The sequence below is a fragment of the Oryzias latipes genome, chromosome 12 (genome assembly GCF_053564925.1).
Source record: "Oryzias latipes strain Hd-rR chromosome 12, Olatipes_Hd-rR_3.1".
Lineage (NCBI taxonomy): Eukaryota > Metazoa > Chordata > Actinopteri > Beloniformes > Adrianichthyidae > Oryzias > Oryzias latipes.
This window is the reverse complement of record NC_136248.1, coordinates 19830208-19857995: the sequence shown is the minus strand read 5'-3', so window position 1 is coordinate 19857995 and position 27788 is coordinate 19830208. Positions and strand designations below refer to the sequence as shown.

The 27788-nt window shown below is 38.8% G+C and overlaps 1 protein-coding gene across 3 annotated transcripts; it reads left to right on the top strand.

Moving 5' to 3' along the window:
* The first annotated feature begins 9812 nt into the window (after nucleotides 1–9812).
* Nucleotides 9813–27328, top strand: arvcfa (ARVCF delta catenin family member a). 3 transcript variants are annotated; one of them, XM_011481788.4, is made up of 15 exons: nucleotides 9813–10111; nucleotides 14547–14723; nucleotides 15216–15805; nucleotides 20094–20572; nucleotides 20644–20830; nucleotides 20902–21019; nucleotides 21318–21483; nucleotides 22177–22194; nucleotides 23021–23148; nucleotides 23784–23934; nucleotides 24007–24199; nucleotides 24739–24850; nucleotides 25015–25102; nucleotides 26102–26178; nucleotides 26349–27328. In XM_011481788.4, the coding sequence occupies exons 1-15, from the start codon at nucleotides 10091–10093 to the stop codon at nucleotides 26439–26441; spliced, it is 2598 nt and encodes an 865-aa protein (XP_011480090.1). In that variant the 5' UTR covers nucleotides 9813–10090; the 3' UTR covers nucleotides 26442–27328. The 3 variants fall into 3 exon arrangements, with proteins under 3 accessions (XP_011480090.1, XP_020563316.1, XP_020563317.1); XM_020707657.3 differs by lacking the exon at nucleotides 22177–22194; XM_020707658.3 differs by lacking the exon at nucleotides 14547–14723 and having other exon boundaries at nucleotides 9943–10111.
* Nucleotides 27329–27788: the final 460 nt, after the last annotated feature.

Genomic DNA, 27788 nt, shown 5'->3' with positions numbered 1-27788 from the left:
GTTTATGTTGTTGTTGTGTGCATTACCTAGTCCCTGAAATGTCACTTTCTGTCAGGAATGCATTTATTTTCTCCTATAACTTTCAAAACATAGCCTTTGTCTGTTTTTCCAGTGTTGTCGTGCGCCGCTCCTCAGAGCCGCTCTGCATAATAATCTCATCATAACGTCTTGACACGAGATGGCTCCTCATCAGGCTCTAAGTCACACTCTTGTTCATCTGCTGCAGATTGGCCTACATTTGTGCACCTCTCCCAGACTCGTCCTTTCAGCTCATTGATATGCCTGATCATCAGAGGCATCGCTGAACTGGCTGGTTGTCATTTTCAGCTGCAGTGCCCCCGATGCATTCCATTTCCTCTGAGGGCTGACTCTCCGCTTCAATGAGCGCTCTCTGCTGTGGCACTTGACAAGGAGGATTTGGATTAATATCAAGCCTGGGTTGTGTGTTTATTTATTTATCTATTGCAATGTTTACCTCGCCAAAGTGGTGCTTTTAGGAACTGACTGCCGTGTCTGTTCTCGTACCACAATGAGCATCAGGTGCTTTTCATTTGTAGTCTGAAGGCAAACTCTCTCTGCCGGGATCCTTCCCAGGGAGCAGCAGGACTCCCCCCCCCCTCCCCCCCCCTCCGAAATTAACTTTCATCTGCACATATCCAGAATTAAATGTTACTTTGTGAATATGAAAATGAGCGCCAAATCGATGACCTTTTCTGATATTTTCACTCTGTTTCTGTGTGGCACTGCCATCTGACACATGCCAACACATGCTGGCATCAATCTCCTCATTTTAATTTTTTTTTCCTTCCTTCGTAGATGTTTTATCTCTGTATATAAAAGAATAAGCTTCAGCTGCACTTACCAGCCTAAACAAACAGTGGTGGGCAGTGTGAGGGTTTAATTAGGACAGAAATCTGCATGGACTGTGCCTCTGTGATGCAAAACCACAGGAAAAGGATGTGAAATGCCCTGCTGAGACCCAGACACTGTGTGGGCATTTTCTTGCAATTAATTCTGCACTATATTTCACCACAAAAAGAGCAGCACGTCCACTTCTCCGTGGGTGTTTGTCTGCATGTTCCCTCTATGCTCGTCCTGATGTGTACAGATAATGGAGACAATGATTACACTCATCTTTGACACATGGAAGACATGTACTCCCGCAAAGACAAGGAGCAACAAAAGTGCATCACACGTGCTCTGAAATGGAATGAGAGGCAGGAAAAGTGTCTGGCTGCTAAGCAGACAGGAATCATTACTGCTGAGAAACTGTCTGATGTGGGGGTTTTCTGGGGAGGGATGCTGGACAAAACAGGTAAAGAAAATAAATTCGACACAAAAAAAAAGTGCAAAAACTTTCTCTGGGATAATAAGTATCCGGGCGCACTGCAGGGGATTCTCTCATTAAAAGAAATGTACAGTTTCTGTACTTTTTATGAAATCGAAACCGTTTTGAACGTTTGCTGCAGATTTGTTTTTTTATTTTCTTATCGAACAAAAAAGTGGAGAGGATCCAGCAATGACATAAAGCTTCTGTATTCATTTAGCCTTTTTTCAAGTTTTGTACACCTAAATATTTAGCTGTTATAAACTGGATTCATTATTTTCATTGGATGTGTCTATTTCTCGCAATTCTGTAAAAATACAATTTGAATAAATGTAGGTGTAATAAATGTAATAAATGTAATAGCTTTAACTCTGAGATGTACAGTGGCCCAGAAGGGTCACAACACAACACATTAACTTACCACACAACAGTGTTGTGAGTTAATGTGTTGTGAGGTAAGTTATTGTGTTGTGAGTTAACACTGTTGTGTGGTAAGTTAATGTGTAGTGTCATGACCCTTCTGGGCCACCGTAGAGAGGACTACTTTGCAAACACACCTTATCTTAAGGCTTAGAAGCATGACGTATATTTGAAAAAATATTGTTCCTTCAAACATGTGGTAGTTTTTAATTTAACTAAAATATGTATGATCGAATTGTGATTTTTCATAATGAATTTTAAATTGCATCATGCATTTTCTAAATTCATGATCAAGTTGCAATTTGATTTATCAATTGACAACTGAATAACATTTCAAATTATGGGTGAAAAAGCATGATCTAGGGCTTTTGTTGATAAAAGTCTGCATCTATACATATATAAGTACAGATGTGCAGGTTTACAGGATGAGCTCCTTTCCAGAAAATGTTTCTTTTTTATGTCACATAAAAGCGTACCTTAAAATTGAAAGTAACTCGTAAATATAACGACAAAGTCCACTGCAAAGGCGAACAAAGGCACCAAAGAAAAAAAGGAAAAAGAAAAAACAGATTATCAATTTTTCCACCTTATGAGATTTTATCTGGCTTTTTAAAGTTAATTCACACAATTTGGAGAATTTGTGTCAGATGGTCCTTTGGCCAAATCTGACCCTCAGGTCTTTTTTGCTTTTTTCAATGGTATCAATAAAGCAAATTTATATATATATATTATTTTAAAACCACACATGGTATGGCTAATTTTTGATCTAAGTTTTCTTAAATCAGAGCATGGAGAAAACATTTAATCTCATTTAAATTCCCTTTAAAAGTCTATGATTATTTCTTCCTTCATGACAAAAACTCTCTGTTTCACAGAACTGTTTTTTTTTTCTTTGGACTATGCCGATCGAAAAAAAGGACACTGGCCTCCTTTCAACAATCTGGGATTTGGAGATTTAGGTCCACAGAGAAGACTCGTGCATAAACACGAAGAACATGCATTTGGAGCAAGTCTACAACACGGCACCCAGTTATCAGTTAGAATTTCACATGAAAAGAATTTTGACTTACTTTACTTGAAATATATTCAGTTTTTCCCACCATAATGAATGCATTGAGGCATTCATTATGGTATTTGGTGTGTTAAAGTGAAAAAGGGGAAACTGTCACATCGTGGTGCTTAAACCTGGAATGGCCCTTTGACTAAATGGATTCACTAATGAGATCACTATAAAGGAGAATTCAAAAAAGTAACTTCTGATCCCCACTAGTGAAAAGTGTTTGATGATAATGAGTCCACGGGGAAACACACGCTGACAGATGTGTGAGCATCAGGTTGTGAGCCTCAGTTCTCTCTGTCAAACTCTGCAGCACTTACTCTGTTCAGCCTGGTCATGTGATCCATGGGATGTCCTTGAGGACTCAGCTGCCATTTAGACGATTTGAATGCACAAGTTGCAAACACAAAAGAAGCTTCTTAGATTTGAATTTGTGAATAAGACAAGGTTTTGTTGAAAACATGATTAAAAATATGTGCATAGATAAAAAATCTAGAGAGAAATCCCTTTCACAGAAATAAAAAATGTTGGGTAACCAGTAATTTAAAGGTTTTTAAACATCTACCTATCTTCAAAAGCCGCTGAATTCCGTCACTTGGCTGCTGGAGCCTGCTGTGGGGAAAAGGTAGGGTACACCCTGAACAGGACGCCGGTCTGTTGCAGGACCACACAACCACACGCACATCTAGAGTCAATTTAGAGTCACCAATTAAAGCATGTTTTTGGACTGTGGGAGTGTGCCAGGAGAAAACCCATGCATGCATGAGGAGAACATGCAAACTCCAGGTTCCTACCTAGATTTAAACCAGGACCTTTTCGCTTCTAGTTTTTTAAAAAATTTGACAGATTCCAACAATGAGGCTGGGATCCAGATTAATAATCCATGCATACAAATCATGTATCATTCCACTTGAAAGGCTTTATTTGAGCTGCTTAAATGGAGACAATGCAATATTTATATGTAAAAGCCGTGGTGCAGAGGAAGAACGATCACCTTCTGATCAGAAGGCCAAAAGTTTGGTTCCCACCTAGCCAGCCCATGTGTCAAAGTGTCCTTGGACAAGACCCTGAACCCTACAATGCTCCTGGTGGTCTGGTTTGCACCATGCATGGCAGCAGTGCAAACATGTGTTGCTAAATTTGATATTTTATTATACTTATATAAAGATAACAGTAACAGGTATGGAGAAACTAAAGACAGGAATATCACATAAACAGACTCAGTGTGCCAGAAAAGCGTGGTGGAGGATTGATGACACATCAAATGTTGGCTCAACACCAGAAAATAGGCAAGAGAAACAAACACAATGAGGCTGCCAATGAGGCAGGAAGACATCAAGCATGGAAAACAAAATAAACTGATGAGAAAATGAACCTCAGGTGTCTTGATGACTCAAAACACCTGGAACTCATCAGCAGACAGGATAAAGCGAGTGCCAGAAAACCACCTAGATCCAAAACCAATACAAACATTAACCCAACTTACGTGGCAGACATTCCAAACAGGAATAAGTGCAAAAAATAGGGCAGTTGATCCTTGTGGTTCAAAATGTGGATGTTACGTTCCACTTCTGACAAGATCAAACCTGGATGGGACAGAGGCCCAGCAGCCCCACAGCTCACAGACACGTGTGAATGCAAACAGGTGTCCTTGAAAACGAATGAACCCTCCCCAGTTTAGATGAAGGTTAAAAAAAAGCTTTTCCAACTTTAAATAACTGTAAAATTTCTTTGGTTCTTTTATTATCTTTGTTTGTGTGAGATGTCAATCCTTGCATGACTTGTCATTTTGAAATGCCAGCAAAATTGAAGCATTTCTAACAGTTAGCTTAGCGTTTTTGGTTTTGTTATCCTCTTAATATCAAACAATATTGACAGACATGCACTTTTTTGTGCACAGAGTATTGGTGCACCACTTTGTCTTACTGTATATGTTTCTTTTTGACTTATTCCTTACCCCGTACATTTCACCTAATTCTGTTCATATCAAGTACTGCTCAAGAACGACTGACGTTGCTCCGAGCAGAGCCTACTATAAAATTGTAAGACAATCATTAAAAAAAAAAGAAAAAAGTCAGGAGAGTGGATTTCCAGAGGGATGCTAGGAATCAGCTTTTACATTTATAACCGCCAGACTTCATTCCAATAAGTCATTTATTAATATTCTGTAGGCTAATTTAGTCAGGAGTTAAAAGAATTTTTTTTTCTTCTTGTCATTCCTCAAAAAGGAAATTCCTCTTCGGAATTCTGCTTAAAAATGAAATATTTCCTGAAGACTCAGAAACTGAGGGCAGGGAGTTCAGCGCAAGTTCTCTGATTTGTACAAAACAGCTGCTGGTTCGGATATGAAACGCCGTCTGACTCCGAGCCAAATCATGTTTTTTCCCCCCCTGGAAAACTTATCAGTAGCTTTTAATTATTACTTATTACTTTTTATCTGAGGTGAACGATTTATTGTGGTCAGATGTTATAATTCTTAAGGGTTTTTGTAAAGAAAAGAGTGTGTTAAATCCTTTCATTCATGTTTGTTTTGTAAGTGTAAAAGTGTAAAAGCTTTGGCTTTTAAAAATCTGTATTTTTTTTCCACATTTGAGAAAATTTCCTACTGTGAGCTTGTACTCACTCTACCACCTACCAAGACAAATTCCAGTAAAAGAAAAAAAAAGCTTGGCTTCATGTAAAACTATCAAAGCTTACAACCAAAACACTCATTAAAGGGATCGTTTTAATGAATGATTTAAGGAAAAATTAATGGGGGTTTTGGTGAAACTCCAGGCTTGTGAACTTTTTAGAAATCCATATTTGTTCCATTCCCAGCACTTTGCATCATCAAGTTTGGCGCTGAGTGCAGATATTGTCATTATAACAAGCAATTTTACACTCATGAAAATGTAAGTATAGCTTTTTCTGCTATGTTTCATTTCTTTTTTTTTTACTTTTCACATCAGTGAATATTTTTTAACACATTCCCCTGAAATTATGACTGTGTTTCTTAAAAGCAAAACTTAGGGTTGACTGTGCTACATTGTTCCATGTCACACAGCTCAAATGCACCAGATCGAGCTCATCATGGAGCTTAGTAGAGCAGTGATGATGACCAAGTTACTGTAAAAGATGTACATGATCGTGACTAAATGAGGCTTTTTAAAAATATGTGTTGCAACAATATTTGCAACGTCACAAAAAACAGGTCTCCAAAAAATAGGGTGGAAATAAAATACCTGAAGGTTTTCGAAGCACAAATAGTTTAAAGTTGTAATGAATTTTTGACAATGAACTGTTAATCAAAAGACTGTTCTCCTGTCATCCTTATCAGCTGAGCTAACAAAAGTGTTTATTTCTGTTGTTAACTTGGACCATTTGACTTGGGGACTAACTATATGTGGAAAGCCATGTGAGTATTGTCTGGTGAACTGACCTGGCTCTAGATACTGTCCTCAATCTGGAGGTTTCTCCACTAACAATGAGGCTCATGAGACTGGATTTGGCAAACACTTGACAAATTGGAACCCTTTTTAAAAAAGCAGAACTGAGATGGAAAAAAGGAGCCATGAGTCAGGGTGTGACGAAGTAGCGTCACAGGTTGCAGGAAAGCGCCTGAACACCGACCTAAACTGCTTGTTTTTGTCTCTTTTTCTCCCAGCCCAGTAGCAGTTTATAGTTTTTTGGACACATGCACACACCCAGGCAAACAAATCCTTCACATTTCATATTGTGTTTAATTCTAAGGGTGCACACTTGGTTTTAAACAGAATTTCACTCACCATCCAAGTTTTCCTCCACCAGCCAAACCAGAGCAATGCACACATCAGCATTCATATCCACCGGAAACAGGAAGTGACTTCACATGTCAGAATTGTTTTTTTTTTTTTTTTGCTTTGTTCCCCTTTGTGTCTAATTGATTTTGTTTCAAACCTATTTCTGCATTTCAATTGTTACTATTGTTTTACTGTTAAATATCTCTATTTTGGAGTTAGGCTAATAATTCTTCCAGTGATTTGTTTTAAGGAATTGTTTAATTAATTGGCCTGTGGGAGGGGCTAAACCTGTATAAGGGGTGAACTTTTCCCAGTTGGGAGAGCAGTCTTGGTTGCAGTGGTGGCAACAGACTCTCCCAGAATCAGTTGTACACTTTTTGATTGTTTTGGGATCAATAAAATCCCATTGTTTGGAGTCTGTTGGCTTGGTCATCTTCTTTCAGAGTGATTTATTCACTGCTAAGAAGAATCCTGTCACAGGGTTTTGTGCACCTGTGGGTGTTTAAACTTTTTCCCCGCCATTTTCAGTTGTGTGATTGTTGGAAGTGGAGGTGGGTGAACAGATGACTTTAAAAAGCTGTCATCTCTAGATCCCAACCTCAGCTCATCATGTCTGCTTTCATGAAAAGTGTTGAAGTTCTGTGATGTGAGATGTTTTCTGATTTACTTAAGGAGATCAATACATGAGGGACCAAATGTTTCCCTTTTTTGCTTTTAGAGTTTGGGATAGGTCTTTGTTTATCATTTTCCATCCATCCATACATGTTGTGAATCTGTTGAAACCCTTTTAGAGGTTGTGAGGTTGCTGGAGCCTGTCCCAAATATTCTTGGGGGAAGGCAAGGTACACCCTGGACAGGTGGTCAGTCTGCCGCAGGGCCTCACAAAAACTCACATTCACATTTGTGGTGGGGCTAAAAATGTTACCCTGCACCACTGTTACCCTGCATTACCTTGCAGGTAATGTGGATGAACATTTGAAGTTTTGGTTCTGATCATTCTGAAACTCTATAAAGAGTTGCATTCAAACTCTTTGCATTACTCCAAATGCTGAAAAGCAACTTTGTCTTCAAATGACTGCAGAATGTTTCTGTACTTGGAAATTTAAAACTCTGAAATTGCTTATCCTAGTTTTCCAATTGCAATCCCAGTTTTCCAATTTCAACCTGGAATTTTTCCAATATAAAGAGTCCAGAATGACTAAACTCCTGCACATTTTTAAGATCTCACAGTTCTATACTTTCCTTTTCAACCATTTTTAAAAACTTTTCTGATGTGAGGAAACGGAGATCTTGTATGTTAGACGTACAGCTGCTGCGTTCTTAAGCAGTCACGTCATTCATGCCTGTGTGAGCCCCGATTTCTAAAAGTTCTCCCATGATGCTCTGTTCATCTTTTTCCCACTCTTTTCCTCGTTTTCATAATTCAACTTTCTGGTCTTTTCCATAAAACAAGAGTTTCTTTGTTGACGCTTGCAAGTTGCTCTTGTCTGTAAATTTACATTTCCAGTTTTTCTTCAGGTTTTTTTCTGCTGTTTTTCAATACAGCTTTTCCACTCTCAATTGACTTTCTCCACTCAATATATACAATATGTGACATGTAACCGAAGTTTAGATTAAAAGCAATGTTTCAGCTCTTTCTGTGACTAAATCAGATTGAATTCAGTGAAACAAAATCCATAGATTTTTCAATTTAATAAGTCATTAAGATTAATTCATTTGTTTCAGAGTCCTAAAATCCTGAACATTCGAACCAAAATATTATTTTTACAAGAAACGAAGCTTTTATATTGCTTTTCTTTTTCCTGCCCCATGTGACTTACTAAAATAGAATATGAGCCCAAATTTACTTGGTTGGATCAAGTCTGTCTGACAACTTTGTAGATGTATAACAGATGTCACCAGTCTTAATGATGTGAATTAAGGAATGTTAGTTTGATTTGTCAAAAAGCAAAGATTTAACATTCCTACATAATATTCCCTTGGTTTAATGATTTGGTTCACTAGTGATTGTGTTTGGCTCCAGTTGACTCTTAATCTTAAAGATGGAGGAAAGGAGGAAGACATTTTCTCTCACATCATTGCTGCCACGTAAATGGTAGTTTTTTGCAGACACTGCGTGGAAATATTTAGTTGTTTTATGGATTGGTATATTTTAAGCATTTTTTGCAATACAAATAAGGAAAAAATACAGACAAAAAAAGGAAAAATCCATAGATCTTATAGATTGCAGAAATTTTAGGGCAGGAGTTGCTCAGGTGCTTGAGCAGGTCAGCCAATGATCAAAGGGTCGGCGGTTACATCCTCTGTTGCTGTGTCCTTGGGCCTCTGTGCCTCCAGTGTGAATGCATATATGAATGCCCCGGTGATGGTCAGAGGGGCTGTAGGCGTGTACTGGCAGCCACGCCTCTGTCAGTCTGCCCCAGAGAAGCTGTAGCTACATCAGTAGCTACCATCACCAAGATTGAATGAGGAGTGAATGGATACACATTGTAAGCACTTTAAGAAACACAGAAAAATCCAATCCATTATTATTATTATTACATCAAACATTATGTCAGAGATAATGAGACTTGAAGGATAATGGCTTATTTAGATCAGCTGTAAATTAATCATTAGTATTTTAATAGATGTTTAGTGTGTTTTAGAGGGTAAATTTACCATATTCTAGCTTTTAAATGAGTGTGTTTCAGATTGGTTGTGATTTATTTCAACCACAGCTACAGCAGGTCAAATGGTGGTAACATTTAAAAAGCAGGTGCAGCTGCAGCATAAATCCTCTCTGTTGGTTCTTACTTTTTGAGATTTGAAACAGAGCTTTATAAAGCTAAATTTTGGAGCAAATCTCCATCTTGAGCCTGAAGTGAGTTTTCCATCTTCTGCTGCATGCGGTGCTCACTCCGTGCACCTTGCACCTCCCTTCACTCCCCCCCCACCACCAGTCCCTCATTCCTCGTTGTGGTGCACATGGGGTGTCACAGGACTGAGCGAGCTGCTCTGTGCTCCAGCTGCATCTGCTTGTGTGCCCACAGGGGTCGGTGTGTGTGCACGGATGCATGTGCATGTGTGCACGCTCCCTATGCACCAGCTTCAGCCAGAAATTATGGAGGGAGCACAGGGATTGCAGGGCTTTGCACTTACCCAAGCCATTCACAGGCTCAGCATCGCACAGTTGATTCAGCACCTTGTTAATAGCGCACACATTAACTGCAGCGCAGATCAGAGGAGGAGTGCAGTTATGAAAGGGAGGGGGGGGGACATCTGTGTTGAGCAAATGTGTGCATGGTGCGTCTAGTGTGTGTGTTTGTGGGAGAAAGGGAAATCGAGGCAGTGAGTGCAGGAGGGAGAGAAGCAGCGGACGTGTGTTGGTGTGAGCAAGGGAGGAAAGGATGGCTGCTCATGCTTGAACAGCTTCACCTGCCCAAAAAGGAGGCAAACAAATTCAACAGAGCCTGAGTAACGCTCCAGAGGAAAGGATTTGTTCATCATTTGCAGGGAGGCAAAGCAGAAGAAAGAAAAAAAGATTTGGCAATGCCTGCTGAAGTGAAGGAGGTAAGTGTGCTGTGCTGGAATGGCTCTATTTGCTCCCATCAGGCTTTTTTCCCTCCTCATCCTGCAGAGAACTGTAGCCCTCCACGGCTTTGCGTTCTGCCTCTGTCATGATGAATGAAGCAGGCAGCAGTCGCTCCCTTGCATCTCAGTGCTGGTTGGTGCGATCTGCTTGGATGCAAACATCTCAATCCATGTGTTTTGCACGCCTGCAGAAAAGCGAATGTAAAAAAGAAAAACAAAACAAATGCAATCTTATAAGGAGAACTTTGATTGCATTACACAGAAAGGTTGTTCTTTGAGGGAGGGGGTTATGCTGCACACAATCTGGTAAGTGCGTTGCCATGATGTGTCGGCGAGGCATTAAATTAGACCATGCAGCATTTAATTATGACAGGATCACACGGAAATCAGGATTGAAAGCAGAGAAAAACTTTTTGAGATGGATTCTCTCTTTTCCTTTTTTGCATGGGTTGTTATTTTTGAGCTTTTGCCTTGCAGATAACGGAGTCTTTTCATCTGCATTTCCAACTCGATCTCCATATTTCAGCTTAAAACCAGAGCAACACTGATTCAACAGATACTAGAAGGCAGGACAAAGTTGTGACTAACGTTGTCTGACATCTGTAGGGTGATGTCATGTTTTATTATTGTGCAGGAGCATCACTATAACAGTGTTGCACTTTGATAAAAGCAAGGTGTCTGTTCAAGCTCATTGGTTTGAATCACTTTCCGATGGTTTTACTGATGAAACTGAAATCTATTTTTCTAACCATCAGTTTTCTTTTGAAAACTGATTTTTTTCCCCCCTCAAGTTTGAATCATGGCTTGTGTCTGTTGTGCCCTTGAGTAGGAATTAGATTACTCCCTGTCTCTCCTAAAATAACATCTCAGCATCTTGCTCCCATCATGAAGTTGATGGAAACGAGAAACAAATCATTCCATCTGCTCTGCTGCACCTAATATCTATTGTTTTGTTGCTTTTTTTTAAAAGCCAAGTCACATTTAGACCCTTCATTTTGACCTATTTGGCTCTGCGAACACACTCCATGTTGGTGCAGTGAGTTATTCAAATGAGCCTTGACTCACAGTGCCTTGGCCTCCACTGGATCTGACAGAGACTGCATAAAGGCCTGCGTCCAGCCTATTAGGATCCTCTAAATCCTTAATCAAGCTGTCTGTAAAGGACAGTGGATCCTCGGCTGCCTTTTGGCCAGGCATTTATTTACAGCTGCCTGACAATATCCAATCAACCTCCGTCCCCCCTCTTCTCGAAGTGTCGGAGCCAAGATCAGCTCCCGGCAGCCAGTTTCTCCCGGGTGATGCTTTCATCTCCCTTCTCCAACACATTTTCCACATAGATATGAGGAGCTTTTCTGTCAGGCGAAGGGGTTTGAAGTTCTGTCCCTCTTCTCGAACAAGCACCACAACCATGTTTATGCAATGAAGTTCAACTTACTGTTCTCTTTTGTACTGCAGCTTCAGGTGATTTACAAGTAAATCCATTTGAATGTAGTCTTAGCGTGTCCCTGGGCTAATTGTGACTGTGCATGACAATGAAACGTTTCACATTCATTTAAATTGTGTTTAAAAAAAAAGGAAAAATTGGTTTGGAGAACAGAGAAGTGCTCCATGACTCATAAGTAAGTCAGGATGGTTCCTTTTAAGTATTCTGTCATCTTTTTAATTAGTTGCTTGCGTCATTGTTAGAGTAATGGAACTTCTGGAGGAAAGCAGTTTCTCTTCTCCCATTGGGAGAAAGACTATGTTTTGAAATTTTAGGGTTTTTGTAAAAGAAATAAACAAGCAGATTGATTTGTCATTTTAAGTCTGCAAAATGCCTCTTTATGGTGTCAGCGGGACTTTTTTTTTGAACAAACTATTCAAGCTCAGTTTGTCACATACAGACACAGTTTGGCAAATACTTCATAAAAACTGTGAGGCTCAGGGCTCATTCTAACTTCCATGAGAAGTTTCATAAATACAAAAATTATTTGTGTATTTTTAACCACTACTGTGATTACAAAAAAAACGGAGCCATGGTGTAGCTTACATGCTGGCTCTTTTCTCGCAGTTGGATCTCTGAAAACCTGTCTGTGAAATGTTGGATTTCAAACGTGTCATCGTTTAGTCATGACGTTTTAAAAAAAGTGGCAAAAGTTGGTTGAAAACGTGCTTCAGACAAACAAAAAGAATAACTTGAAGATAGGACAATAAATATGGACATATCAAGGAAAGCTTATGTAAAGGAAATATCATGCATATCTTGTTATTACGCTAAAAGGTTCACTGGTTTGAATCCCCTAGCACAGTTGTCAAGCTCCAGGCCTCAAGGGCCGGTGTCCTACATATTTTCCAACCAACCTGCCATTGAAGCTCCTTATTGGCTAAACACACCTGATCCAGGTAATCAGCAGCAGATGAGACAGGATTTCTGAAAAACCAGCAGGAGGTCATGTGTGATTTATCTTTTTGTACCCAATGTTAGGTCATACAAAGCCCACTATTTTTAAGTTTTCTTCTTTTTATTTTTTAGCTTGATATTACTCAAGATTCCTTGTTGTACAAAGTCCAACTAGTAAAGGAGAGTTGGCACAAAAATCTCAATATAAACAAAATCAGTCCGATTTCTCAGTTGTGTAATCAGACTGAAAAATTCCTTTGTTAGAGATCAAGTCCCGAACCTTGCATTACAAACCTGCATTACATCAGCTCAGTTGCTGTTTTGGTTCAGTTGTTCCACTCCAAGAACGGATTGCATTCAGACAGAGTGAACCAAGGCTCAGTCCAATTGGAAATGAACCGAAACCACCTCCAAAGATGGGTTCGAGAGTGGTTTCCTTGTCCAGGGTCTATCGGAGGAAACAAACTCTGGTTCCTTTAAAGCGAACCAAATGTGTCCAGACTGAATGCACCCTCAACTTTTAAAATCCAGCTTGAAATTAAATAGTTGGTATAAAACAAATGTTAACTTAAATGGAAACAGATATCGGTTTCCGTCAAAAGAGTATAGGCAAGAGTTGGAAACAGGAAGTAGCATCTAAGTGATGAAGGAAACAGCTGGAATATAAAATAAGATGATGTGCTCTCTTAGTAAACCTGAAACACAATACTTACCATGTTTTTAATTATGACCTGGACATAAAAAAATATATCCCCATAGTTTGATCTTTACTTAGAAAATGCCAAAAATTACTACTAAAAAAATCCACAAATTAATTTTCCATTGATGAAATTTCCTGGCTTTTATTTATTTACAAATTTAGTGAGTAAAAGTTTCACTTTTTTTTTAGAAATAATTTATAATAGAGATATAGAGATAGATGACCATAAATATTTTATTTTTAAAAAACTCAAAAAGTTCACATTAATCAAATAATTAGACCTTGAATTTGCGAATCAAAATTTAATTATTACTACATTGTGGCAGTAATACTCAGCACAACCTCAGTTGGTTTTAGTAATAATTAAAAACATAGTTAATATTAAAATAGATGTTATTTATTGTTTGTCTATTTATAAAGTTCTGGCGAATAAAAAACGTTTCTAAGAAACCACTTATATTTCTAAATCTGCTTCATCTAAGCAGTAATGCTTAACTGTTTGTAGTTTTTGTATTCTTAAAAAATGCTGACTTTTAAAAGCATTTTTTTGCAGTTTAATTTATTTCTAAGTTGGTCTTTATATGCATTTCATGTTATCTTTCTCATATTTTCCATAACACTGCTTTCCAGTGACCAAATCTTTGAAAAACCTCCAAAACAAAGTGCACAGAAATGCTGAAGCTCCAGATGAAAGCTCTGTAAATCTTTTAAAAACTCAGAAATTCAGGAGAACACCTTCACTCAGAAGCAACATTCTTTGAAATAAAGAGAACTATAATCATCAAAGAACAAGTTAGATGTGTGATAACTCTGAGAGGTTACTCTGGGAGTTCTGCCAGAGCTCCCCATTTAGTGGAATCAGTAGTGTTGACTTCTGTCAAGAAAACAAGCCAAAAGTATGAAAAGTTAAAGAACAGCACGTGTAAAATTAATTTAGTACCCAGTTCTATGATGTATAACAGCACGCTGCAAGAATTTGGCTTAAATTGTAGAAGACTTCTCAGACCAAAGAAAAGCTGCAGGAGCATAGGAAGAAGAGTTTGAGAATTTTGAGACATTTGTATCTAAGAGTCTTGTCAACTAACAACAGGACTCTATTTAATGCTGGGCTGTGATCCTTAAAAACACCAAAAAACAATCAAAGTAAAAATTCAAAAGTGGAGTATAATGGACTTGTCCAGGGTGTACCTGTGCTTAACAGTAGCCAGGTCAGGCTCTGGCAACCCCATGATCCCAAAAGGGATATTGCGGACCAGGAGAATGGATGGATAGATGGAGTTTAATTGCTTTTTCCCCCACAAAGTCCTTAGTGTCTATGAATGTGTGTTGTTTAGGAGCAAAGTTTGGAGGAGCTGCCTCCATTCACTCCATCACATAAAGACAAGGAGTCAAACCAGGAAAACCCAACCTCCACAGATGAACTGGACACGCCCACTTCCATTGCCTCGGTGATGACCTCCACCAATGAAAGCTCCACAGAAACTGACACTCCACACCAGACGGACACAGAGGTCCGTCCCAACCTTTTTTTGATTCACTTTGATTCTTTGATTCTGTGGGACAACAAAACTTTGTCCCTTTAAACCTCTTTTTTTTAAATTGCTGTAAAAAACTAGTAAAAGGAGAATGTTTTAACATAACCAGACAATTAAATATCCTGCTATTTGTTTTGTCTAGTTTTGTCAAAAAGTTGCTGACCTCAAGTTGTTTCATCAGAGCTCAATCCAAAGCCATTTTCAGCTAAGAGGATTTCATTATTCTTTGGCACGAAAGCTGAATTCATTATTTATGGACGGCTCACAAAGCCAGACGTGTGCTGAAACAATGATGATTGATGTTCTCTTTAAAAGACATAAACTCACAAAGTAATGTTTTGGCAGCTGAGCATGAATCAAGCTAAAATTTAACTGCTGGGATGTAAATGCAGAGAGGTAAACGTGCAAACTGCTTGGATGCTTTTTTTTAAACCTTAGATTGATTCCTTCTTTGTGTTTATCCTTCAGGAGTCCAAGGTGTTGGAGCAAGAGAGTGAAAAGATTCCTAGTGATGTGCAAGAAAACCCAGAGAGCGTCCATGCTCCAGGAAAATCTTATTCTGCGTTACTTTCTGCGGTTCCGGAAAACGCTTCCACTCAGCAGCCTGTTTCTCAGCCAATTGCTGAGGCCTGTGAATCTGTCACACCGACCACAACAGCCACCAGCGCCGCCACAACAAACCCACAACCTCAGCAAGTGGCGCCTGCTGCTGAGTCTCCCACGGTAACCACAGACGCCCACAGCAGAGTGTACACCCTTCCCGATGCCTTCAGGGGCGTACGAAGTGACCTTTACGCAGGATATGGAAGTCTTTCTCGCTTCAGCATCCATGGCTACCTGCCCACCAAAAACTTCCAACCAGGCGCTCACTACACCCTCCCCTTCCTCAGAGACAGCTACACCCCAACATGCATCAGTAGTCAAATGGAGGAGGACAGAGAGAACCTGCTGGACAAGAAAAGCGATGACTCAGCTGCCGATTACCAAACATTGGGAGGAATCCACCAGTTTAGGCCCATTACCACCATGGAGCTGTTCAGGGAGCCCTCAAGGACCAGGTAAGAGGATTCTACATCAGATTAAAAGCTTCTGATCCCACAGGGAGAGATGTGTGAAAAGCCATAATGTTCTGAACAAGCAATAAGACAAATGTTGTGAGCTCCTGTAACATCTAATGTCTTTCAAGCCTCTCTTCTGTTTATCCAGCTCCCTCTTTCCTCTGCTCCAGCATCTTTTTTTAACCCTCCTATTTTGGCCCATTTTCCCACCTGTCTTCCTTTTGCTGTCCTCCTCCATCCCGCTCTTCCTCTTTTCCTCCTCCTTTTATCCACTTCGCAAAAAGCCAGTCCAATCAATCATCATAAAATGACGAGTATTACTCTAATCAAGACTGTTTTAAATCAATTTCCTTTTTTTTTTCTTTGGAAACAAAATCTTTTTCGAGCAAAAATTGCGTCATGCTGCTGGATATTTTACTAGGATGACTGATAATTGCCAGAGAATGTGTAAAAATTTGTCAAAGATGTTAAATCACTGGGAAAAAAAGAAATAGATGCTCTGATCACATCTGAAACATTTATTTAATTAAATATATTGTGCAACTTTTGTGAAAAAATCCTACTTGACAATACAACTTTACACAGAAATGGAAATGTAAGTGTTGTGACATTTCTTAATTGGCTTTCCCGCTTTTGGCTGGTGATGGGATTTTCTGGAGAAATTATTTCTTTTTTCCCCTCTGTGTGTCATACGTGATTGACTGACAAAAAGCTGGAAAAAGTTTTTAGGAAGGACTTGCTGATAGCTGTCTTTTACTTTAACTGGATGTATGAACAAAGCTTTGAAGACTAGTTTGAACAGGAAGCTGTTGGACTGTATTTCTGTGGTATTTTGATCAAATCGCCTCACACACACACACGCATGCACGCACGCACGCACGCACGCACACACACCTCACCTAAAGCTCTAGAACCTGTGTCAACGTCAGAAATTAGGACATGTCAGTCTTTTTTAACAGCTACGTTCTGCTTCAGCAAACAAGAAAGCAGCAGAGAAAAGATCAAGACCCCCCCCCCCATGCTCCCCCAGCTGTCATTAACACACATGTTCATTCACAGCTTTGACATCTAAACATCATCAACTCATAACAGGCTCACTAGAATGCACACAGGTCGGGTTAGTCTTCAGCACAAATCCTTGCGGTGTTAACAAACAGGTCTAAAAATATAACGGCAGCCACAAGATTAAAACTGAACAACATTTTGAGCAAATTTTAAACTTATTGATGCTAAAAATGGTCAATAAATAAATAGTTACCAGTATAAAACTTGTGTTTTACTACTTTCATAATTAAAGTTTTCAAAAATAGCACAATCTTTGGGTTTAAAAGGAAAAATTACACCATTGACATTCACTGCAAACATCATGACCAAGCTGAGTTTGTCTTGTTCTCAGTTTTTACATTATGAGGTAATCTTAATTGTTTTTAACAAGTTCCACGTGTAACATTTTTGCTGTGTCTTATTGCCAGTTTGATTTTAATAAACACAAATTACAATGCTACATGATCGAATAATAATTCATATTTTCCATTTATTACCAAAATCCATTTAGTTTGGTTCTAAAAACATGATCAATATAAATAATTATTAATAATTATAATTCAATAACTTTAGTTATCATTACATTATATTATATCATATATTAAGTTAATACAATGTTTGGGACAGATTGGGCCAGCTTCTGCTGGGATACACATTTGTAAAATAATTACGAGACAAATCAACATTTTGTTTCATAAATCAGTGATTCTTCATAGTTTCACTGCATCCATGACCTAATTTTACAAACAGCACATTTTAGCACAAATGTCATATTTTAGCCCAAAGTATTCTGAACAAAGCAGTTACATGATTGTGGCAGATTTCAGGCTTCAGGACGGCTTTAACTTACAGAACAACTACAGGTTCAAAATGCTTCACTATCATTTAACAACAAACTGGTGTAATTTAAGCAGAAAAGCTCTAAGATCAGTCAGGCAGTGAGAAAAATAAATCTTATGCAGATGACGGTACCGTCTGCTTCTGGCTAAATTGCTGCTGGTTCCACTCCTGCAATGTTTGATGTATTATTTGAGCTAATTTAGTGTACTGCTTCTGCACAGCAGCTTTAATGCACCACGTGGTGAGTCTGTAGTGCTCTACATGACCGAAGAGATGTTAGGCTTTGTATTTTGAACAGCACTGCAGAATGGCTGAATCACCACAGAAGGAGCATGGATTAGGACAAGAGGTTTATTTTGAAGGCTTTACGGGAGGAACAGAAACCAGCTGAAACAGTATTTTAGAAAAATAAGTCATACAACAATGTACATTTATTTGAGTGTAAATAAAGATTGATAAAACATTAATTATTGGTTTGTTCTTCTATTATAGCAAAAATCGGCTACAATCTGTGAGGGGAAAAAAAGAAATATAGCGGCAAAGTTAAATCAACAGAGCTATTTTTCTTATCCATGCAGACAATAATTTGTGTCAAACTCCAAACCTGCAGAGACATTCAGAGAAAGCCTCTGCCATGTTCCTGTAAGTCAGCAGGAATAATGGAAAGACAGATGGACAGCAGTTAAGTTGCAGCTGGTATCAATCGGGATGGCAGCCTCGCTGCAGCTGATAAATAAGGAGGTCTCTTCTGTTATTGCCTGCCGGAAGCGTCTCCTTGGCCCACAGAAAGTGATAGAACTGTTTACTAAAGGTTTCACTGAGGCTCAGCTTGTGAATTACAGAAATCCAGTTGAAACAACTTTAAAATGTTAAATGTCTACGAAGCAGACTGACACATCTGAGAATGACTCGATGAAACTTTGCCAAATTCAATCCAGTGCGAATTATTGCACATAGATAACACATTTACCTAACAATTCCACATGTGCTGCAAAGAAATATGGAAAGACCAGTAAAGCGAAATAAAAGAGAGAATTGAAAAAGACAAATAGACAGATCTTAAGAACTTAAAAAACACTGATCAACAGAAAGTCCCACTCCAATCCCCTTTTGACCTATTGTAAAAATGTTTCCCGTGGTCTTTTAGATGAATATGCCATTTGAAGCCAAAATCAAAAAAACCTGTGTCATTTCCTAGGACATAATTTCTGCAGAGCGGCTATAGTTCATTAGAAATTCACCTCTAAGTTGTGGGCAGGACCGTTGGCACAGAGCAACCCTGCCACCCTTTCCAGTCATCCATAACTTAGAACTGTTTACATGCTAGCTTACATACAACCAAATATTAACGGTGCAACAAAAATGGCGACCAATATTGGAGCAATCTAGCCGTACAACTCAGACAAGGAAAAAATGAAAAAGTACATGGATCTAGCTGTCTGTGAGTGGATGCATCAGGATGGCACAGAGCAGGGAGCTTGTGGTCCGCCCAGTGCATTTTCTACGTTACAACTAAGCTCTTTTTCAAGCTGCATTTTTTCATCTGCTCCTGATTCAAAACTATTTCAATAAAGAAATACTCAGAAATGCATTATTGAGTTTAATTTTCTTCTTATATTCCCTCCCTCATAAAAAACTGTTTGAAGAATATGTAAAAAAACACCAAAAACACAACTTTCATCTGAGTGGGTCTTCAAGATTCGACTTATGTGGCTTCAGTGTGAGGCTCTTTTAGCTTGGGAATGACATTTGCAGCTTAGATTAAGCCACTGCTGTATGTTCAAGGTTTGTATTTAAGTCATTTCCATATATAAATTTGATTCAGTGTTATCAAGATATTCATAATTCTCTTCATATTTATTTTCCTTATTTGGATTATTTGAGCACTGCTTGAGATAAACAAAATAGATCCAAAAAATTACCAGGTGAGCAGAAACAAAGTCTGTTCTGGGTAAAGAAAGGTTATTTGTAGATCAATCTGTAAAATGTAAAACAAAATAAACAGAGCTCAACACCCTTCCATAAATTAAAAGTGGGTTAAAAGAAGGAGGTGATATTTTGTTGATTTTAGGATCAGAGAAAAAGTGAACGTGGTTTTTTGTAAGCTCCAAAAAATAACACTAATCTGTTTTCATAGTTCCCACAATGAAACAGCAAGCTTTAAAATCACCAGCCTTCCATGCAGTAGACCAGACTGATTTAAAATAAACGGAAATGCTGAGTTTCATGTTTTTTGGTCCTTGCAAATTCCTTAAATGTGATTTACAAATATTTGACCCCTCCAAACAATAATAAATTCTTAAACTTGCTCGATGACAACAAAAATGTTGTTTTGTGTGGAAAGAAAATCACCTATAACTCAAAGCTAAGTCTATTTCTTGATCCAAACTGTATGTTTCTTCAGGAGTGGCTATGATGAGGCCTTCATGGCCCAGCTGGAAGGAACCCTGAACCCTTTCTTCCAGGCCATGTGCCGCGCACAGACTCTGCAGATTCCCCACAAACGCAGCAGCATGGTGAGCCTGGACAGCATTCGAAGAGACCCGCGCTGGCGAGACCCCAACCTGCATGAAGTGATCTCAATGCTCAGCCACCCTCTGGATCCCGTCAAGTCCAACGCGGCTGCCTATCTGCAGCACCTGTGTTATGAGAATGACAGGATCAAGCAGGAGGTCCGTCAGCTGAACGGGGTTCCGATCTTGGTGGCGTTGCTGGACCATCCTAAGGCTGAGGTCCATCGCAAGGCCTGTGGGGCTTTGCGCAACATATCATATGGAAAAGACCACAACAACAAAATAGCCATCAAGAACTGTGGCGGGATCCAAGCTTTAGTTCGGCTGCTGAGGAAGTCCAGCAGCATGGAGGTCAAAGAGTTGGCCACAGGTACAGAATAACTTTGTAAACTCTAGTGCAACTATTTGCAGTTCTTCAAGCTTCTTCTGCTCCATTTGCAGGGACTCTGTGGAACCTTTCCTCACACGAGCCTCTCAAGATGATGGTCATCAACCAGGGGCTTCAAACTCTGACTGATGAAATCATCATCCCACACTCAGGCTGGAGAAGGAGAGACTCAGCTGACTCCTCAAAGCTGCAGAGCGCCGAGTGGACAACCGTCTTTAAGAACACATCTGGGTGTCTGAGGTGGGCCTGCCTGCAGCGTTTACACACAATCGGAAAAATGGAGAGGTGTTTGCTGACAGTTTCTCCTGCAGGAATGTCAGCTCGGACGGGGCAGAAGCTCGACAGAGACTGAGGGAGTGTGAGGGGCTGGTGGCAGCGCTCCTTCATGCCCTGCAGTCAGCCGTCATCAACAAGGACACAGACAACAAGGTTTTTCACAGCGATTTAAATGTTTTATATAAAACTGTGTCATTTATGAAAGCTAAAATATGTGAATAAATGTTTCAATAAATGTTTTTAGTGTTTCTAAATATAAAATGATTTATTCTTAATGTCTGATTTGCCAAGCTTAATCAGAAATGCAGTATAATTACAATAAATGTAAAAGTTCTTGACATTTTTTAAAACTTTGACTTCCATTTGAGAAGAAAACAATCTGTATTTTATCCTTTTTTTGTTTTGTTTTAGGACATCTGAATAAAACTTGTTTTTATTGCTCTAAATGTAGTCAGTGGAGAACTGCGTTTGCATCCTCCGAAACCTGTCCTATCACGTTCACAAAGAGGTACCTGGAACTGAGCGGCTGCAGGAGCCCCATGCTTGTCACCTGAGATCAGTGGGTCTTCAGAAGAAGAAAAATGAGCCAGACAGCCTTGCTGGAAAAAGACCTAAAGGTAGACTGCGCAGTGGCTCCTGATTTTCATCATCTTTTGTTCTTGTAAAGGAATTTTGATCAAGTGTTTTTTTTGTAGAAAGTTCCAAATCTTGAATCTGAATTACTCTGTTCCGAATGTAAATTTGAACATGCAGATCAGGATGTGCTGTTTTCTTTCAACTATTGTTTTAGTTTCAAAACTGCACAATCATAATTCAAAAAACACTGGGAATGCTTCTAAAATAGATCAAAAGAAGATCGCAGAGGGATTTTAAGACCATTTCCTTTTTCCCCAACATTTTTATTTTTTACTTCCTCAGTCTCCATATAAGGATTTAACTCTAAATGTGCTGGTTAGCTTGTTGAAAGATGTCTTTTCTACATTTGGTGCAGCAAAAAAGCCAATTTCATAACTCATAGAGCTGAAAAATGACATTAAACACATTCATTTGATTTAGTTATCAGCTGACACCCAGAACATAATAGACTGCAGCAGTTTATGCTAATGACTTTGTTGAGAGTGTGCAATCGAAGATTTCAAGTTTTATGGCTTTCAGCAAGACTGCAACACAGAGTCTGGCTGGCTAATCTAATCTGCCGCTCAGTCTGACCACACGGAGGAGCTGTGTGTGTTCTGCCCCTGCTGTGTCCTTTAGCAGCATAACCTAAACTCTGACATTGTCCTATCATCTTCCTCCTTTCTATTCTTTAGAGGAATGGTTCACTCAAGGTTAGTCTACTCATTATTCCTGAATGTTTTCAAAGCAGAGTTTGTGCCAGAGTGTTTTTGCTGATGGGCTGTACTAGTGTTTGTGAGCATGACAGTTTGTGATTTGCATGTTGGAAAATTTAATATGAAGCGCATTTATGCTCACACTAATGGAGACTATTTTTGTTCAAACTTTTACTGTAAAGGAGCCCCATTATTGGACACATCCTCCTCATCCAGCAGTCCCATCAACAGGCACATGTGCATTAACCTGCATTCTATTTGCAGTGTAAGCATGACTTTGGTATGCCTGGCAGGAGAAACCATTAAAATGCAGTGCCACACATCAGCGCCTTGCAGACTTCCAGAACAAAAAACAGAATGACCCGCTACATTTTACCTGGCTGCATTGAAAGCGCCTCCAAACACTGCATGGCCCTTCATTCCTTTCATTCCTTTCACTTCTCTATGTATTGTGTTCAGTGCTCTTGAGTTTTTAGCCCAGCCTTCACTTTGAATAAAGAAAAAAACTGAAAGAGAGAGGAAGAAAAAAACTCGGAAGCACTGCAGGCCTGAACACAGTCATTAGAACAGAGATCAGAGCTTAGTTTCTGCCTCCCACGCTGCAGCCAGTGAATGCAGATCAGAATGACAATAATGTTAGCCTTCAAGGTTAGCCCTGCAATTCTTGTATGCCTTTCAGCACTGACTCAGTTAGAGGAAAGCAAAAAAAAAAACCTGAAGGAGGCTCCTGGATTTACAATTTTCTTCTGTGTGGTTTCAGTTAAATAATTTGATTAAAACCCTGCTGGCTTTTAAACTAATAGTGCTTCTTTCTGTGGTAAAGGTTTGGAACTGCTGTACCAGCCAGAGGTGGTGCGGCTCTACCTCTCCCTTCTCACCTGCAGTCACAACCACAACACCCTGGAGGCAGCTGCAGGAGCACTGCAGAACCTCGCTGCAGGACAATGGGCTGTGAGTAACGCTCAAAATTACATTCCTTCACACCGCTACAGGGGTTGCGATAGAAAGTGTGAACGAATCTTTTGATTTCGGTGATGAAAAACTTGCTTTGACCCTAACACAGGCACAAAAGTTTTTGTTCTACATGAGCTGCGGATCATCATCCTCTCTGCTGCCTTGTTTGAAGCACTTCCAGCCTCTTAAGCCTCCTAGAAGAAGAGAGGGTTCATGTAGAGTTGTGCTGTAATGAAAACTTCAAAAATCAGACAGCAGAGTTCAGGGTCAAACAAGACAAAAGCAACAGTGAGCTTTAAGGCATCCGCGCTCAAAGCCTTTTTCTCAGCTGGTCGCGTTTGTTTTTGCTGCGACATCATTAATCAACTTAATGAAAATGTGCAGTGACCTTGTCATCGGCATTCACGATCAGAAATATCTTGAGCGTCTTTCTGCCTGAGCGGCTTAATATGTCTTAAAAAAATAGCGACTTGAGTCAGAAAGCACCGTGAATGTCATTGTCATTTATGATGAAAGGTTGCTTTCACATTAAAGAACTCCGGTAATCCTTTGAAGTCATAAACATGTATGGGGGAGCGTGCTCCAGAGCTTTAATATGCATTTGTTTGTGTGTGATGATTCTGTGCTGACAGTGGTCCAGCTACATTCGGGTGACGGTCAGAAAAGAGAAAGGGTTGCCTGTTCTGGTGGAGCTGCTGCGCTCAGATGTGGACAAAGTTGTGCGAGCCGTGGCCATTGCTCTCCGCAACCTCGCCATTGACAAACGGAATAAAGACTTAATTGGTAAAGTCCTTTTACCCATACATGTGTGCACAAAGATCAATGCAGACACACTCACCATGTTTGTCCTTGCAGCCAATTACGCCCTGAGAGAGCTCGTTGGTAATTTACCATGTGGCCAACAGCACCCCGCAAAGAATTTGGAGGGTGACACAGTGGTGTCCATCCTGAACACAATTCATGAGATCATCACAGACAGCCCTGAGAATGCTCGAGCACTTGTGCAGTGTCATGCTGTGCAGAAACTGGTGGCCATCAACAAGTCAAGGTACAGCAGCATCACAGAACTTCTCCTCTGGGAGGATGGGTGTTCTTTGTTCTTTGTTTTTGTCTCTTTTGTTTCCAGGTTTTGATAAGTAGTTTAGTTCTTTTTGATCATCACTGCCGTTTTGTAGGAGTTTATCAGCCCTAGGTGCTTGGTTTTCTTTGGCTTGCCCTTCATTCGTTCCATGTTCGGATTTGTTTGTCATGGTTGAACTCATGTCATGCACAACTTCATAAAGACCCACTCCAATTAAAATAGTGTTTTTTTTACATGTTCTTGTAGCATTTTTCTCATGATGGAGGACATACTGTGTGTTGAGAAAATTAATCTCAACCTTCAAAAATAAGAAAAATGATGTTTTAAATCAGTCTGATATTATTATTGAAGAGATTCCAAATTAGATTGCCGTTAGTGTTACTGACCGTGAGTGTCAGCGCACTGTCTTGATATTATGAGCATCAGCGCTGTCACTGAGCTTAATTATTCAGACAGTTGTGTCTCGAAGCCGATCTCTCTTTTATAACGCAATGATGTGTTGTCAGCCAATCCACACGAGAGACCAAGGCAGCCTCCCATGTCCTCCAGACAATATGGACCTTCAAGGAGCTGAGAAACTCGTTGAACAAGGCAGGATGGAACAAGAGCCACTTTAAGGTATCTGTTGAAAAATTGATGCTTTGCAGGAAAAGAGAAAATTGGGGGCGTCAAGTCTGAAGAGAATATTATATTTTCAATAAGACGGTTTTTTGCCAAAAAAAATAGGAAAAGTGTAATTATGCCCAGCTTGAAAAGCCTTTTTTCTCTTCTGTCTTTGAAAGCCAACAACCAGCGGAGCAGCAAAAAAATCCAAGAGCGGCAAACAAGGCATTGATGACATCACCTCACCTCTGATGGACAAAAATCAAGGTCGATAAAATCTGTGCATGAATTCCTGTGAAAAGTTAGAAATTATCCTCGGTGTTTCCACATCATCTCCCAGACAGAAAATTTTTACTTTAAGACGATATTTTTTCCACAATGTAGCCATAAATCAGTGACATGCTGTGAGGGTAATCAGTGCACAGGCTCGCTTTATTAACAGTCTGTTAATGGTAGAACAGTCTCTCCCAGAGGCAGTACAGCCACACGCTTCAACGCTCACTTTTCCGATGAAACCATTTTTTTGGTTGTTTTTTTCTAAAAAAGAAACACATGCTTGGAAAACAAACGACCGCCAACTTCCTGTAAATACATACATTTTCTAACATTCATGTTAACAATGAAAAATGAACTGTTGTATGGTCTTTTACTGCAGAAATCAAGCCAACATTCATGACATATAAATATAAAAATAGATCTGTTTAGTTACTCATTTCCTTTGTGAGTATATTGACTTTCTGCTCAAATTCATAATTTCTTTATGTGCTCAGTCACATAGATTACAAATGTGTAGGAGAAAACATTTTTTTTATTGTTAACACAAGAGGAAAATCAACATTTATTTCCCTAAAAAAGCTCAAAAGCACATTTCTCCTGGAAAATTCCTTATATATTCCTTACCAGACCCCAATTTGTTGGCAATGGTATGGACCTTTTTTAAGCCCTTAAATTCTTAAGCTTGTGTTTCTTGTAAGTTTAATTTAATTTAAGTAATTAATTTAATTCTGCTATATGACTTATGTTTTGTTTATTGTGCTGAAATTTGGACCTGGAGTCTGTAATAAAAGTTCTATTCTATTCTATTCTATTCTAAATAAAGGTTGGAAGCTTATTAGGTTTATGCATCCTTTTGAGTCATACTAATCAAGATTTTTTGTTCTTGTCATTTCTTCTATTTCTGCCCATATGTGTACAATTACTGTAATGCTAACAAGTCTTCCATAGTGGATATATATATGTATATATATTTTTTTCACGTTTGTGCAGATGTTTATTCTACCTTAGAGCCAAATGGCAGAGCTGGAGATGGAAAGGGGCCTGCAGTGGAAAGAGACCCACTTCAGGTAATCCACCCACTAATTGCATCCATGTTATGTGATATGTAGACACAAAATAAACACTCTTTGTTCCCCCAGTTTGGGATTGTGTGATATTTTATAGTAGACTTTAATTTCTTCTGGCAACTAAAAATGTTTTTGCTGACTGATAAAGACTGGCTGTGCTCCTGATGCAGGCGACGAGTGAGAGGAAACACTTCATCCGAGCTGGCAGGCCTGCAGTGGGCCTCATGGACAACAAACCTCCACCGCTGGACTCCTGGGTGTAAGCTTAGGAGTTCGTCCAGTCAAGCTCATCAAATCCCATAAAGGCACTTTTCTCTGTTAAAAATCCAGATTTAATCTTTTGGATGGTTCTTGTACAAACAAACATCCTTGTTTACAGGACTTATTGTGCCAAACACTGACATACATTCATGGATTTATCATTTATTGTACTAAACTGAGTGACTGATTATGTGTGACAAATAAAATAGCCCAAATATGCAAACTGTGTTAAAAATATGATCCCAAAGAATATATGACCAGTTTAGGTTGAAGTTTGAAATCAAGCTAGCAAGATCTGAAGTGGCATGTGGATATTTTATGCTCCACCACCATAGTTCTACTTTAAGATACTTTTTGATCAAAACTTTTCCCTTCGTTTTTTATGTTTCATTTTTTTTGACACATTTAGGACAATATATGAGCCTTTCCTCCAAATGATTCAATATTTGGTTTGTTCTCAATAAATCTAAGTAGATTACAGAGTCTTTACTGCATTTGTGTGAAGTTAAGAAAAAAAGAGTGTACATGTGTAACAAAAGACTGTTAATATCCAAATTAAGGCATTTATATTGTAATGTTTATTGTAATAACCATTATATTAAGAGTTATTTATGTGTATTAGCCAATACTGATAAGTGATGCAGTTTTGCTTTGCAATGATCCTTTTTGCATTGCCATGTTGAATGAAAATAAATGCTTTGCATAGTTTCTTTATTATTTGTCCTTTATTTTTATGCAATAGAGTAAAGTTTATGTTGTTGTACTTTATATCTGCTTGCATATCAGAGACCGGCCCAGTGACGTTGTAAGATCCAGAGCCCTCTTTGGTCCCAGCAAGGGTAAAAATTGTTTGTGCACAAATTGAATAAATAAAGATCTTTTTTTATCTTATTTTATTTTTTGCATCTGTTTTTCCTCAAGAAAACGCATTGAGCAATTTTGTTATATATATATTTATATAAATAATTATAATAAAAATTTTGAATTGTGAACAAAATAGAATATTTTAACTTGGAAAAACAACTTCAGGCACCAAAGGTTAGTTTTATAACTATTTGTATTTACTTTTTTTTTATTATTTTTATTTTTTGCACAGTAAAAAAAGTCACTTTCTGGGATTACATGGGCTCTGCAGCTATGCAAAACCTTGGTTCATTTCTATATTTAGTGGTTTTTAAATAATTTCCATCACTATTAGTATTACTATTTCATTTTTAAGTAAATGCAAAAGTACAAAAACTAATTACCATTGATGAAGGACTGTAAAAATGAAATTAAATCTAACAATTTAATCTAATAACAAAAAGGTTTGAATATATATATTCTTACGATCCAACCAGATCAATTTG

What these genes read in the sequence shown, in the direction of transcription:
- arvcfa (XM_011481788.4), top strand. Translation starts at nt 10,091, where the DNA reads ATGCCTGCTGAAGTGAAGGAG. An exon ending in GTGGCCATCAACAAGTCAAG is followed by an intron (nt 24,200 to 24,738) that starts GTACAGCAGCAT and finishes ATGTGTTGTCAG; the next exon opens with CCAATCCACACGAGAGACCA. An exon ending in TGGAAAGAGACCCACTTCAG is followed by an intron (nt 26,179 to 26,348) that starts GTAATCCACCCA and finishes CTCCTGATGCAG; the next exon opens with GCGACGAGTGAGAGGAAACA.